Source organism: Buteo buteo, chromosome 21 (genome assembly GCF_964188355.1).
Source record: "Buteo buteo chromosome 21, bButBut1.hap1.1, whole genome shotgun sequence".
NCBI lineage: Eukaryota > Metazoa > Chordata > Aves > Accipitriformes > Accipitridae > Buteo > Buteo buteo.
In genome coordinates, this window is record NC_134191.1 from 25,225,329 (window position 1) to 25,239,616 (window position 14,288).

At 40.3% G+C, this 14,288-nt stretch overlaps 1 protein-coding gene across 6 annotated transcripts in view; it reads right to left on the reverse strand.

Annotated features, from left to right (window-relative positions):
- Positions 1 to 3,092: 3,092 nt before the first annotated feature.
- FAM120A (family with sequence similarity 120 member A) overlaps positions 3,093 to 14,288 on the reverse strand; it is a 56,122-nt gene continuing 44,926 nt past the window's right edge. For 2 of the 6 annotated variants that reach the window (XM_075052795.1, XM_075052794.1), the window contains exons 15-18: positions 13,273 to 13,417; positions 11,613 to 11,754; positions 7,763 to 7,859; positions 3,093 to 4,991 (exon numbers count right to left, since the gene is read on the reverse strand). In XM_075052795.1, the coding sequence (XP_074908896.1) occupies positions 4,680 to 4,991; positions 7,763 to 7,859; positions 11,613 to 11,754; positions 13,273 to 13,417 (696 nt within the window). In that variant the 3' untranslated portion in view covers positions 3,093 to 4,679. The remainder of the gene's footprint in view (positions 4,992 to 7,762; positions 7,860 to 11,612; positions 11,755 to 13,272; positions 13,418 to 14,288) is intronic. The other 4 variants (XM_075052797.1, XM_075052796.1, XM_075052799.1 and 1 more) reach the window with 2 other exon arrangements.

Here is a 14,288-nt window from a genome sequence, read left to right on the forward strand (position 1 = left end):
CGCTTCCTCACCCGCGCTGCTCGCCATCCCCGGCGGGAGGGGGCTCTTTGGCCACTCGCCGTCTAGCAGATCGCTTAAATCTCATTTTCCTCTGTCCGTAACGCCAACGTCGCACTTAACGTGCAAGAGCCGAGAATGAAAAACGCTCTGGGGTGCCTGCGCTGGGCTCCCCCTGCACGGACAACCCCCGGCCTCTGGATCGTCTCCACTGTCAGTAACTACCCACCTGCCTGCGTTTAAGGACTCGCTGAAGACTGGATGTAAAAAATGCACTAAAAGTGATTGACTGTGGCACCCACAGATCATTATTGGTCCTTAACAACACAGCTAAACAATTAGCGAGGCTAGCCCAGGGAGGAGCGTAGATGTTTTAGTTGCTTGTTGCTTGCAAGTGAGCAGTGAGCAGGGCTCTGCCCTCAGCTGACAGCCAAGCCCATTGACCTGGGATGGATGGTGACCACACACCCCCTCCCAAACGGCCGATTCTCCCAGTTTAACTCTTGTCTTGGAGATGGATAATGAGATATTGGTCACACAGGAAGCATTTCTTTACCGAGAAGGTGGTCAAACCCTGGAACAAGCTTCCTGGAGAGGTGGTCGATGCCCCAAGCCTGTCAGTGTCTAAGACACATTTGAACAACACCCTTAATAATTTAATTTTTGGTCAGCCAAAAAGTGAAGTGGTCAGGCAGTTGGACTAAATGATCGTTGTAGGTCCCTTCCAACTGAAATAGTCTATTCTAGTGCATTCCATCCTATTCTATTCCATGCCAAGAGGTCCAAGAGCCATCATCTTTATTCATATCAGTTTCCACTTTATAAATAAAAAGGCTCACTTCTCATAGAGACCTTTGGCCTTTATATATAACAAGCCCCTCCACCCTTGGGCACCTCTTCCAGACACTTGCTTAGATGCAAAGACCTGCTGCACGGCAAGGAGCTGGCTTCAGCCTCCACCCTCGGTGCTGGAGAGCTTCTTCCGGCTCACTAACAGGAAACCTCCAGGCAACGCACAAAAAGCTGAACACCCCATTCCCCACCTACAGCAGACATGCCGCAGCCCCCGTGCTTCCCGATCCCAGCGTGGACTGGCAGCGGAGATGGACACAGCTGGAGGGGAGCACCAGGAAAGTACGAGTCAGCAGCATCAACACCTCCACGCGCCGGGCTGAGCTGCTGTCCAACAGCAGTCCGCAGTATTCTTACAGGAGAGGCAGGCAACCTGTCTACACGTAGGCATTAGATTGTTAATTATTTTAATTAGCACATTAAAAAGGTCCACGTAACAGAGTGCGTAACAGAACGTATTTCCTGATGTATAAACTCACGTGTGCAAGGTGTTCAGGAGCAAGCCCAGGCAACGCTGGTCCTTCCGCAGGATCACCCATTACAGAGTCAGCTTAAGTCTTTGGAAGAGACTAAATGAATTTGAAATGCATCTTATTTCCTGCAGGAAGCTACTCAGGACAGGAAGGAAGACAGGCGGCCCCACACTTGCCTCTGAGGGATGCAGATTCACAGAGTATCGCCCAGTTCCCCCCGGCCCACCAGTCCCTGCCCAGCCCCTGAGCACCCACCGCTGCACCTCCCGCACCCTCAGTTGCTGAACTGCACGAACCCATTGCAGGGGGCAAAAAATAAACCCAGCACTGGTTCTGGGCTTGACACTGAAGTTCCCTGACTGGGAACCAGGGAGCTCTGGTACCTGTAAGACGTTCCTGCCACTACTTCCACTAGCATCTACCAACAGCCGAAGGCTCGTCCTCCTGCCCGAGCGCAGTTTCTGCCCAAGGAGCAGCTTTCAGCCTCGCTGGGGCAACGGCAGGTGTTTAAATGGGCCACAAAGAAAATAAGTGCTCCAGGTCAAGCAGACGTAAGTCACGCAAGCCAAAGTTTTTCACCATAATTTCTGAAAAAAGTAAATGCAGCACCTTACATTTGAGCCAGTGGACTAGTTAATTTTCTGTACTTCCACATCCTAATTTTAGTCACACTTGTGCGGATAGCTTGTCGCACTATGGCTGCCCATGAAGAAACTCTGCCTGCACAGTTACATTGAGGAAAGGAATAAAGTCATTACACTTGCAGTAGGTGGCACATTGGTGAAATCTCCCATACATGTTTATTTTTGTTAATATTATTTCTGTTGATATTGTTTATTCGATGCCAGTGACCAGGTTATGCTGGGAAAGACAGCAGTTGGTGCCTTGAACCTTCACCAGAGCAAGAGGTTGGACAGTATTTCCGTAACAGGCAAGCTCTAACATGGGGCGAGCAGCACTGCATCACTGCAGGGTGGGAAGGGACACGATCCCGCCCGAGTTCAGCTGCAGGATCCTCTGACAGCTGCTGTGACACCAGCACAACCGCTCCTCTCCAGCTTGTTGGACTTCAGGAGGAGAGAGGAAGGCCGACTGCCGTTATTTGCACAAAACACAGCTGTGCAGCTATAAACTGCATCTACACCCAGAGCGCAGAGCTGTTACCACCACTCACGTAGACACAACACAAGATCAGAAACGCTCAGGGCGAGCCTGTTTTTAACAATGTGTGTCAGGCAGTTAACAGATGAACATTCAGATAGAGACAGCAGACAATAAGGGCGTGCCCAGACAAAAAAGCTCTCCTGATATCAACCAAGGTATAAATTTATAACTCCTCATGTATGTCAGTATGATCCATGATGTAGAGAACTCCCGCATAATGGAATAATTTATTCTCAGCTACGAGGAGCTGAGATACAGGCATTGTCGATCACCTTGCATTTCAAGCCCTGCGAGCACCCAGGGTTGGTCTTTTTCTTCTTTAAACAACTGCCCCTGTTATTTCTGTCCTATTTGCATCTTATTAACCATCTCACATTTAAATGTGGACATCTGAAGTAGCTGCATAAAATAAAAAGGACAAAGCATTACTTCGATCGAGTGCGATATCACCCAACAGCAGCAGCGTGTAAAGGCTGTGTTTTCCTTCTCCGTCTTTTGGGAGGACATCATGTAGTCTGCTAACTCAATCACTTTATTTGGGCATAGGAAAACTTTTATTTACAACATGTTAATTAAAAAAATATTTGACAAAAAAGGCATACAGTATTTTATACTAAAAGAATAAAGATTTTTATTAAGCACTGTAAGTTGCATTCAATAGCCTTCAAATACACCACACCACAATCCATCTACAACCAATCAAACCCAACAGTAGTTCATTCTTGCACAATCCATGAGTTGGGGCAGAACTCCCTTCAACTTACATTAAGATACCTACTTAGCTCTTGCGGGCAGGGAATGGGGAATTACACCTCATTTCTGATCACTAATGTGTGATGAAGAGCATCAGGAGAATTATATGAAAACGAATATAAAGAAATGATTCTGATTTTGAAGTACATTAAGTTTGGAAACACTAACAAAAACATCAAAATGATACAGGTATATTTGCTTATACTAAATTCTTGATGGGAAAGTTCTCAAGAACAAGCCATTTGTTTCCTGCTACAGAAGGGGGGTACTTTTTTTTTTTGAAGATCAAAGCTTTTTTTTTTGTTTTTCACAGAATTTCATATTTGCTAATATGAAGGCATAAAACAGCAACAGAGAACAATAATGCATACAGCAATGAGTACACCAGGGTAACGTTGATATTCAAAACGGCTAGATAATTTTTTTTTTTTAAGTTTTAGAATAAATGCAACAGAGGTCAATAATCACAAAATTTTAAGGTTAGAGCAAGATCAGTCAATGACTAAACATAGTTAACATCTTTTATAGGACTATTACTGATTATTAGCTTTTTGTTTTGCAAATGGGCACAGTACTTGTAAGAATGGAAGAAAGAGGACAATAACATGCATAATATTAACTACACACTTTAAAAATTATGAACCATGCAGAAGTTTAGCTCAAATAGTAGTACTAATGGTCTACGTCTGATTCAAAACCACATAGTTCATTGATCACGGATGCATGGTATTAGTCACAAAAAGTTTCAGAACACATTGTGTTTATTTTGAAAGGTCATTTGCATCTTCTATGATTTCAAGTTTATCTCCATTTAACTTGCTTGTAAAGTATGTATGATGTATATTTAAAAATCAGCAGAACTGCAATATTACTCTATAATTTTTAGTTTCGATAGTTTGCACATTTTAACACAAAAGAACCACATCAACGGTGATGAAATTTAAGAAAGAAAAAACTGTGGTTGTGCCTTTTTCCCCCCATAATCATGAAATCAAAGCCTTAAAGAAAGCTTTATTGTGACACAGTAATGCAAAATCAAATATAATGGCATACATATGGTGCCAAGTACTAAAAATTATATTTTAAGCTATATATACTTAAAGACTGCCAAAATTTGTTTTCTTTATATTTCAAAAAACAAAACTACAAGCTTTTGTCATAACCAGTTTAAACTTTATGTATACTTCATTTTAAGTGCGGGAGTCAAATGCTCTTCATTCTCTTTCTTTTTTGTTTTATTGTAGCATTTTGACTACAACTGGTTAAAACTAAAAATGTGTTGTTTAAATCTCTGACATCAAAGAGGGATCCGAATTTCCAAAGTCCTCATTTTTCTCTTACGGAAAGGAAAAAATGTACGTAACTGTAGGCTCTCTTTCTTTCCAGATATTCCTAATCCTGACCCTTCCCAACATCCTTCACCCTCTATAAAAAATAAGTTTACTCTTCTTTTTTTAAGACAGTGGCCTCAAGAGTATCATCTTTATGGCAAACACTGTCTGCATTTAGTGCATTTAAGTGAGGATTTGTATTGCACATTTTAGAGTCATTACTCAAGGCACTTTCAGACTGATTGGAAGCCCTGATGTCTCCTGTATTCCCATTCATCTGGGAAGCTGGTTTTTCCTCATTCACAACTCCATTTTCAGCCAGGGATCCATCTGAAGACACAATTGAGGATTTAGATTCCTCTGATTTTGACTTAAGTTCTTTGGCTACTTCTTCTGCTGAAGCAGCATAAGGAGGTTTGCCCTATTTTTTAAAAAAAGAAGAAAATTACTGAAGAACCACTGCTATATATTTACAATCTGTTACAATAACACTGTTAATAGGCAGCATGCAGTGTGCAGAAGTATCACAAGCGAATACTGAGTATTATGTACTGCTGAAATAAGAAGTGGCATACAAAATAAACAGCACAGCACAGATGAGAAAGAATTTTCAGTATTTCTGAGTGCCTTCTAGCCATGCCTTCTGATGTTCTTGTGGTAAAATGCCCTTTCTAACTTTGATGCTTCAGTTATTTCACAATGTAAGAGCTACATAAATATCTGGAAACACCAAAACTGAGAATCAATATACAGCTTAACTCTGCTTCTTGGTTCATATACATTATAATTTAATGATATGATTACACGTTATTCAAATACAAACCAAAACTTTTTTCAGACAATTTTTAAAGAAGTGCAAAAGTACCATGCAGTATTATCTACACTAGTCTATATGCTTCTGAGATTAGGCAAGTGACTTCATACAAAAAGCATATAGTAGAATCTTACAAGACTGAGTATAGCAATAAAAACCAGATTTGTGCAGCATTAGAATGTATATTCAGTTTTTAAGTATCTGCAACAATGAATCTTAGTGTTCCAGAAACATAATAGGCTTTAAAGAACAAAACAAAGTAAGTAGGTTGGGTTGCTAAGAAGCAATGTACTTTTCTATCATGCTGTTAACAAAGTCAAGTACTGAGAAATGACTTAAGATACGGACATCTTATACACTTCAAACAACAGCAAACAGTTTCATATTGTAATAATCTGAATTTTTACATACTAGAAACTGTGGTTAGTACTTTTCTGAATTGCTGAAAGATCTTGCAGTTGAGTAAGAACTCTTGTTCTCTAGCATCAGTATCACAAAACTTATTCAGAAAACCATAAAAAAATCTGCAGTAACATTGCATAGGTACATGACTGGCATATGAGGACAATGAATATTTAGCACATGTGTGTAAATGTACTTCTTTACAGGCTTTACTAAGTGTTAAGTTTTAAATTAAACACATGCTTTTGTTTCTTTCCAGATCAAGAGTGAAAGGTCTCATCTTGTGAAAAAATAGGCACGTCTTTTATGTTTAATAAATACAAATTGTTTATTTCAGTCAGATTCTCCAACCTTTCTTCATATCATCTCATAATGACTATCAATAAAGCCACTGCAGGGAAGATCTTACTTGATGTAAATACCCATATCTGAATCTGGCCCTGAATGGGCACTCTTTCCTTAACTGCCCAGGTTTGTAAGACAGGGAAGTACACTGTTGCCAGTTAGTCTTAACTGGGTATCAAAATCTGCTTGTTATGCATTAAGTTTTCCAAGTTCTCCCTGTCACATGCATTTTAATTCACCTTTTTTCTTTTCCTGTAAAAGGAACATATACTAGGGTATAGTGACTTCATGACCGTAAAATCCAATGAACTCAGGACCAGTGAATAGAAAATGCCATTTATCTTTCTTCTCCCTATCATAGGCACAATTTTAGACCCAAATCCTTGTGATCACAAGTATTTACCATCCAAATTACATACAACCAATAAAAATGTGAATACCCAAACTTGCTGACTGTCTATCAAGACTATCTACCATCCCCCTACAGGTGCTATCTGAACTACATTTACAGATGTAAACCTGTAGTAAACCCGGAATATTTGGGAGCTCCTTTTCAGGGCTTCCTTTATTTCATAGGTTAAGGTACTTGGAAATTAGATACTACATAATTAATTAACATAGTGGTTTCTCTTCTATTTAAAGTAAAAGATGTAAAGCTTCAAATACATAGGTAGATTTGTAGACATATATCATCTGTGGACACAGAAATTTAAGGAGAAAGAGAAGTATTTGGATTTTTACACCTAGAAAACAGCAAGCTTTACTGGAAATTAATAGTTGCTTCATTATCCACTGGAGAACATTCCTTCTCTTACTGTCTGATACCTGCAAACACCCCCCTACTCTTACATACTAATGTCTCCATGACAAATTGCACATCCATATGATGTATTTATTGTGAAAGCTTTCCACCTATTTACTACCCACTCATCCATTACCACTGGGACTTGCATCAACATTCAAAACTGCATAGCAGCAAGAACAATGGAAAAGGGAGGAAAACATAACTCCAAAGCAATTGGCATTTAATATGAAACAGCAGTTTGCTTCAGCTATATTTAAAGGATCCATGGAAAAGACAAAAGCCATGATCCACAGACGCTTCATATGTTGTCACCAAAAATGAAACTGTGTGCTCGTGGGGGTGAAGACTGGTCTGTTACTTCCTAAAAGTTTAGAGTAAGTTCTTACATTTGGAGCCATGCAGCAGCAAAGATCCTTATACTGCTAATTTTTCTTCATGAGGTCAGACTGTGGTCCCAGAAAAGAAACTGGGAAGAGTGGGGGCAGGAACAGAACAGCTAATTTGTTTCAGCTTTGTATTTCTCCCATTTTCCTAATTTTTCTTCTGCTCCCACGGCTGGTTAGAGCTGTGTAGGCACAGCCTTCACATTAAAATACATTTTTCCACGTCTGTCTTTATAACCAAAGTTTGCTTACAATTGCGATGCAACACTAGCCTGTCATCCACCAGTGGTTGTGCAGCTTACAGCTTCAACACATAGGAAAGATCATTGTAAGAAGCACTCATCTTTTAAAGTTGTGCGTGTCAGTGTTAGCTGGTCTGGAAGTCCATACCATACTAGTCTGTAAACTAAAGTGTTTTGAAGTCAGGCACATGGCTTTATTACCTGAATTGCTCCCTGGCTTTTATAACCTCTCCCATAGTACCTTCCGCCTCTTCCAAAAGTTCTTATCACTGGAGTGGAAATAACTCCTCTAGGACGCCTGTAAGTTTTAAGGAAAAGGAAGAAAGAAAAATACTTATCAGCTTTGTTTAAAACTGCTTTAAATTTTGTTTTGCTGGAAGATTTTTTTTCCTACCTTTACTGTCTAGTGACTAAAATTTACGTTTCTTTAAAGAAGCAATATGACTAACTAATTCAGAATTACAGGGTTCTACTGCTTGCAAGTGTATGAAACCTAACAAACCATTTGTTTTCGTAGCAATAAAATGACTATATCTGTATTTCACTTCTAGAGAAACAATAAATGAGTACTTTCAAGCTTTGCAGAAACATTTTCAAAGTGTCAAATTATCCTTACAGTGCTTTAAAAACAGAGCTCAAAATACTTTCACCTTAAAAAATTATGCAAGCAATTTGAACCATTTATAAGGCCATTTCTTCCATTTAATAACACTTCCCATGTATAAACATTCTAGACAGACAAAATCAGATAAAGGAAAGGAAGGCAAAATACAAAATTACTTCAGTTTTGATGGGAGAATACAAAATTATCTAAGAACCTGAGGGAAAAAAGGAGGCTTCACTCATATCTGATGTGTAGCAATTTATCAAATTTGGATGCTTTCAAATGGAGGCTTCCAACTAGGACACATCAGGTGGTGTTTTTTTTATTTGATTCAATAAAGATTAGATCAGATCAAAACAAACTTTCACTCAGCTAAAACTATTTTAATGCCACCAACTGCAGAAACTCAAATTCCTAATCATTATGTCAAGGACTACTTCTCACCTAAGAATTCTTTTTGTTTTCTCTACTAGAAATACGTGACTGCTCTACCTTTCCTCCAAATCCACTGCCCCAATACCAGGAGGTCCCAGCATGAAGACTGACCCCTCTACAGCTGGCACAGAGCAGCCAAGTGCTGCTTAGGTCCAGGCCTGCATCCAGCCCAGTTTCTAAGCTGCATGGACTGCAATTGCCCAGTTTGCCATTCTGGCAACAAATGACAGCTGCCATTTAACTGAATCTCATATTCCATATACCTGACAATTCCCACATGCCAGCAAGGTCTCCGTGAGGTGTACAAAAAACCACCTGAAGAGGAGGTAAGCTTTTCTGTAGTGCTCCTGCTTCCTCTGCTGTAAAAACTGAGTTATGCTGAACTGACTCAGTGGAGAAACACTGATCTGTGCCATGCAAGGTCCTTTCACACACACTGCAAATTCCCACATTGAGCAATAAGAAATTAAATACTGGGATTTAAAAGCAACAGCAAAGAGTTGTGTTTTATATTTGAGTAACTATCACTGCATTCTTTCCAAAGATTTCAACAGGCCTTACCTATCCCATTTGCTCTTTTTTTTACAAGGTCAAAGTGTACCCAAGTAAGATTTTTCCTACCCAGAAAAATCACACTAGATATATTGAGGGATTGAAGCCAATAAAAAGCAGGTAGTATAATTTTACAAAATAAGAACAACATCCAAGTTCGGCGTTGCACAAAGACACGAGACAATGGTGTAAACAAGCCTGACATGATCCCCTCTGCTGTAACAGATAAAAAAAATGAAATAGAAGTGTGCAGGACTAGGTGATAAATTGCAGACAATGTACTGTGCAGTTTCCTAGGAGTCGTCTTTAGTAAGAAACAGCATTTGCCAACAAGGACCCCAATCTTTAAAATGCCTGTCTTTAGACAGAACACTAGTATTACTGTGTTTTCCTACTAGGTTTTATTTTTAGTACCAACTGACACGCTGCCTGCAGTAGTTTTGCCCTCTTTGACCAATTCTATTAACTCTACAGGTAAAGAATTTAACATCATTTGTGATCTGATGGAGAGAGGAAGATCTGGCATTGACAGTTTTCCTGTTGTTTTGAGGTGACAACTTGCACCCAAACCTAACTGCCCAAAGATAGTACCTCCCACAAAGAAAATGTACAGCTATTTTATCCCCTAATGCAAAAGCTATTACTGGAGATTAGCATTTCTCTGTTGTAAAGGTACTTACAGGACCAATAACACCCTTTCAGTGATTTGACCGCTTCCCAGTTAAGGAGGACTCTCAATTTAGGACTTGCCAGTGTTAGTTCCTGGCTACTGATGCTTTGCATAAATTCATGTATTTGCTTCTTCAGAAAATGGAGGAACTCCTATCCTGTCAAGGCAGCCAATGGTATGTGTAAATGTAAGCCAGATCTGAGCCTGAAGGTGTCTCCAGATCATCACTCCAGGTGCCTCAGACAGCAGTCTTTGTGTATGACAATATAAATTACCTGGACGCTTTCTGCAAACAGTACTGCAGTCAGTGCATTTAACTGAAGAAAAGTAACAAGGTCTGTAGTAAGCCAGATTCTTCTGTTCATGGATCCTCATGAAAAACAGAACTTAAGACCACACACTAACCTCAATTAAATGGTGAAAAATGTTATTTCATCCACTGAAACTGAGGAGTAAGATTAAAATACCCAAAGGAGCCTAGTGCCTCATCGCACACCTTAGCTTACGCCCCTGGTCTCCAGCTGCTATTCTGGAAGAGCACAGGTGTCCCACAGACCCCGCTAGCCTGCACAATTAGCTGACAGTTGTCTGAAGCATCTAAAACAACACTAGATGCTTATGTGTTGGCAACTGAATCTCATTCTAGAGAATAAAATGTTCCTACCTAAATTTGGTCCCCTCAAAGTGTCAGCTCTGCTCTTCCACCAATGCTGTTTTCTTCTGCTGAACTTTTTAATCTTTGTTTCTGCTGTTCTTACCTCTCCCTGTCCCCACACCGGCAGCCTCTTTGCTTCTCCCCCTGCTCCCATTCTCCCAGGGCTTCAGATCCAACTGTTTCCTCACTCAGTCCAACAAGACAGGCATTCCAACAGCTCTTGCTGACTTTAGCACTATGCTTTATAGTGCACATTTGATTAAATTAATGGATAGAGAGGAATTCATGCAGTTCAGACTTATGCTTTCAGATGGCTGCTTCCTAGCTCGGGATGGCATAAACACACCTACTTTACTTCATACCTTTAATATAGTTAAAGACAGACATAATATATATATCACATTACCTTGGGATTGTCTCCTATAATAGATACAATCTTAATTAAAGATAAGACAGTTCTGTAAGGGACAGAACAATTAAGCCTATGGAAAAAATATAATCTTAAAAGTACTAGGTATTTTTGTAACAAAGTATCTCTTTTTCAGAAATGTTGTGGACCTGTAATTTCAGCTGTAGTGAAATGAAGTGGAAGAGCTGAAGAAATTAATATTCTTTTAAGCACATCTCCCATCATGACTGTAGCAGAGAACTATTAAACCTAGAAACATCCTTCAGGTGTTTTCTGCTTCACAGAAGAATTACATAATGGAGTTGTTAAAAATTTTACCATACTTTTAAATAAATGTTCTATTATGACAAAGAAAGTAATTAAGTGCTGTGATAGTTTTGATCGGGTATAATGTATTTATTGATTTCATGTAACAGAAAGCCCCCAAGTCATTTCTTCATGCAAAACAATCCAGTGTGTGTGTGTGTGTGTGTGTGTGTGTGTGTATCTCTATCAGATTGAGAGTATGAATTTTAGCTGCACATAAAAATGCTTATGCTCATCTGAACAACTGATTAAAAACATCTTAAAATGAATGTAAATGCTTTTCTTGAATAATCAGTGGGTATAATTTACCTAATGTGTCCTAAAATCTGTTGTATGCAATTTCTAACTTTTCCCTGTTTTGCTTTTTTCCCCAATCATTAAAATACATATGAAAAGTATGTTCCACAAGATTGCACTCACCCTCTTGCTGGTCCTCCCACAGAAACAACCTGCAGAGGAAATGGCCCTCTACCCCCTCGTCCACGTCTGCTTCCAGCCCAATGGCCGACTACAGTGCCGGCAATTTCAAGTTTCCCTCCCTGAGAAGGAATAGGTTGGACTCCTGCACATAAAAGCAAAACCAAACCTTGATCTTCACAATCATAACATTAAAGTTACGAATGAATGGAAAACTGGTTTGCCCAGATTTTATCACATATAGAGTTTCCTGTTTTGATACTGGGAGATTATTTCTCATTTTGCGGTCTTTCAGAAGTGCTATAAATCCAAGAGTCTTTCTTTCCCCCCCTTTTTTAAAAATAGATATGAATTCTGAAAAGAAAAATGATCTTACATGAGTACTTCAGTTTCAGTAATTAAAAATATACTTTAGATAAGCATTAAGAAACTGAAGTGAAATTTTACAAGCTATCTGAAGATTACTGTTTTTCCTGCATTCCTAATAAAGAAGTAATTTTTGCAGGTTTAAAATCACTTTTTAGTGAACACCAAATACCAGCATAAGAAACACAAATTATAATTGCTATAAACAACTCACTAGGCAGAATTATCTGTTGAATGTTATACAGAATTATCTGCATAACGACACTAAGTTGTTATAAAAGTACAGTATTTAAACTGATCTGGGTGTAAAAGGTAGGTTTATCCTTTCCCTACCAAGAAAGCAGCTAAAATTGCAATTGTCTAAAATACAAATATATCTTCTATTCAAGTTGCTCGTATCTTTACACCTGTGTTTTGCCCTCAAATCAACTCTAGGGCACAACACATTTCAAGAAATCTAGGTAAGTGCAACTGAGCCAGATGTTACTGGTAAGACCATCAGCACTGAAAGGGTTACAAAACACAGCATTTATGCAGCCGCAATTAGTCTTCAAACGTTAATACACTAGGAACTAAACTACTGATTAAATTCAAAAAGGTTCATACTTTCCTGTACAAGTCTTTCAGCTTCAAATGCACATTGTTTACAGGGGCAAAGTTATTCACACAACGAAGCATTAGAGGAATGTTTGCTCTTAGGATAAAAGCTCAGAGGCCAGAAAGAACAGCTAAATATATGGAAAAATTTTACCCTGAACAGGGGATTGGAATTAACAGGTTTCTACTGTCCCACCTCATACAGGAGACAAGCAATGGCACACAGGTAGGTAAGTAAATCTCACACCTGTGTCCACACCGACACTGATGACAGCAGAGAACGGGTTAGCAGTAACACCGCAGTCAGTCATTTCTACGTTGGGTTGCTTTTGCAAAAAGCTCGACTGCCCCCATATTTAAAACAAATAACTGTTAATACAGTCAAGCAAAGTTCAGCTGGTGGCAGATTCCACCCTTGCACTTCGAAGCACAGGAGACAGACCGTCCCATTAGGTTTTACGGCTACCCTTTGTTTGGAGGGGGGGTTCTAGGCGTGAGAGGGGCTGGCGCTGAGGGGGCTTGTGGCAGGGACCTGGGGAGAGCAGAGAGGACAGCAGCCTGGGCAGGCTCTAGAGAGGGAGAGCTCAGACAGTTAGGGAGAAAGGGAGACCGGCAGTCAGTAGGAAAGCCTCAGACCAAACCGTAAAGTGAAGGAAGCTGTTGCCAGAAGCTCTAAGAAAAGGGGTTTGGGTATAATTACCGCCCTGAAACTTGCTAGTCCTGTTGCTGTCATTGCCAGAGAAGGCTCCGGAGTGTCCTGCCGCTGCCGCCACCCGGAAGGCCCGGTAAGCGCCTGTGGCTACTGTTTCCCCATAAGGGCCTCCGAAGCCATAGACTCCTGTTAGACCCAGGGTAAAGAAAGACAGGGGAAAAGCTGTGAGGGGGCCAGGCATCCGGGAAGGCCCCTCGCAGAGACGCTGCTGCCTCCTTCCACCCTTCCCGAGTCAGCAGGGAGGGCTGTGCTCCTGCAGGCTGGGCTCCTGCAGACAACGCTGCACGGGAGCAAGCCACCGCCGCTGAGAAGCCCTGGCCAAAGCTGTCCTGCTGCCTGAGCGAGCACGGGGTCTCCTATTCAAATAGCAGGCCTTGAACCTGGGTTTGGAACGGGCATCCCGACTTCTATGGCATAATGAGCACTGTAAAGGCTTGCAACATTTTTTTGGCACTGAGCTCTGACAGCTACAGTTGTGGCACCCCAAGAGCATCTTACTCCCAATGTCCGGTATCAATATACCCACGGGTCTTGGTACCGGAGAGATTTGAGAAAGGGAATAATTCTAGAAACAGCCTGGAATGGTTGTATCGGTATTTAAACTCAAAGGTGCCAATGGTTAAATAACTGTAGCACAATCCAGAGGGGTGGGAGGGAGGAAAGGTTGTCTTCAACCCTGGCAGTTAAACTGTGTCCATTAATTTAGGCATTTTTAATATTTATAAATATAAACATTTTGAAGCAATGTACAGTGCAAATAAGAGCCTTTTCATATCATCCAGTGTTGATTCATTTCTCTTTTGTCTATTTCATACAACAGCAGTAAAAATATTTTGATCTGGCACAGTTACTAAAAATCCTGATGGAAATACACAGCAATAAAACACATTCCGTATTGCTAGGCTATGGCTAATAAAAGTAACAACAAAATACAGTGATTGGCACATGGCAACACATGCCAACCACTTGCTTTTATGTATTTTTTCCTACAAAATTGAACAGAC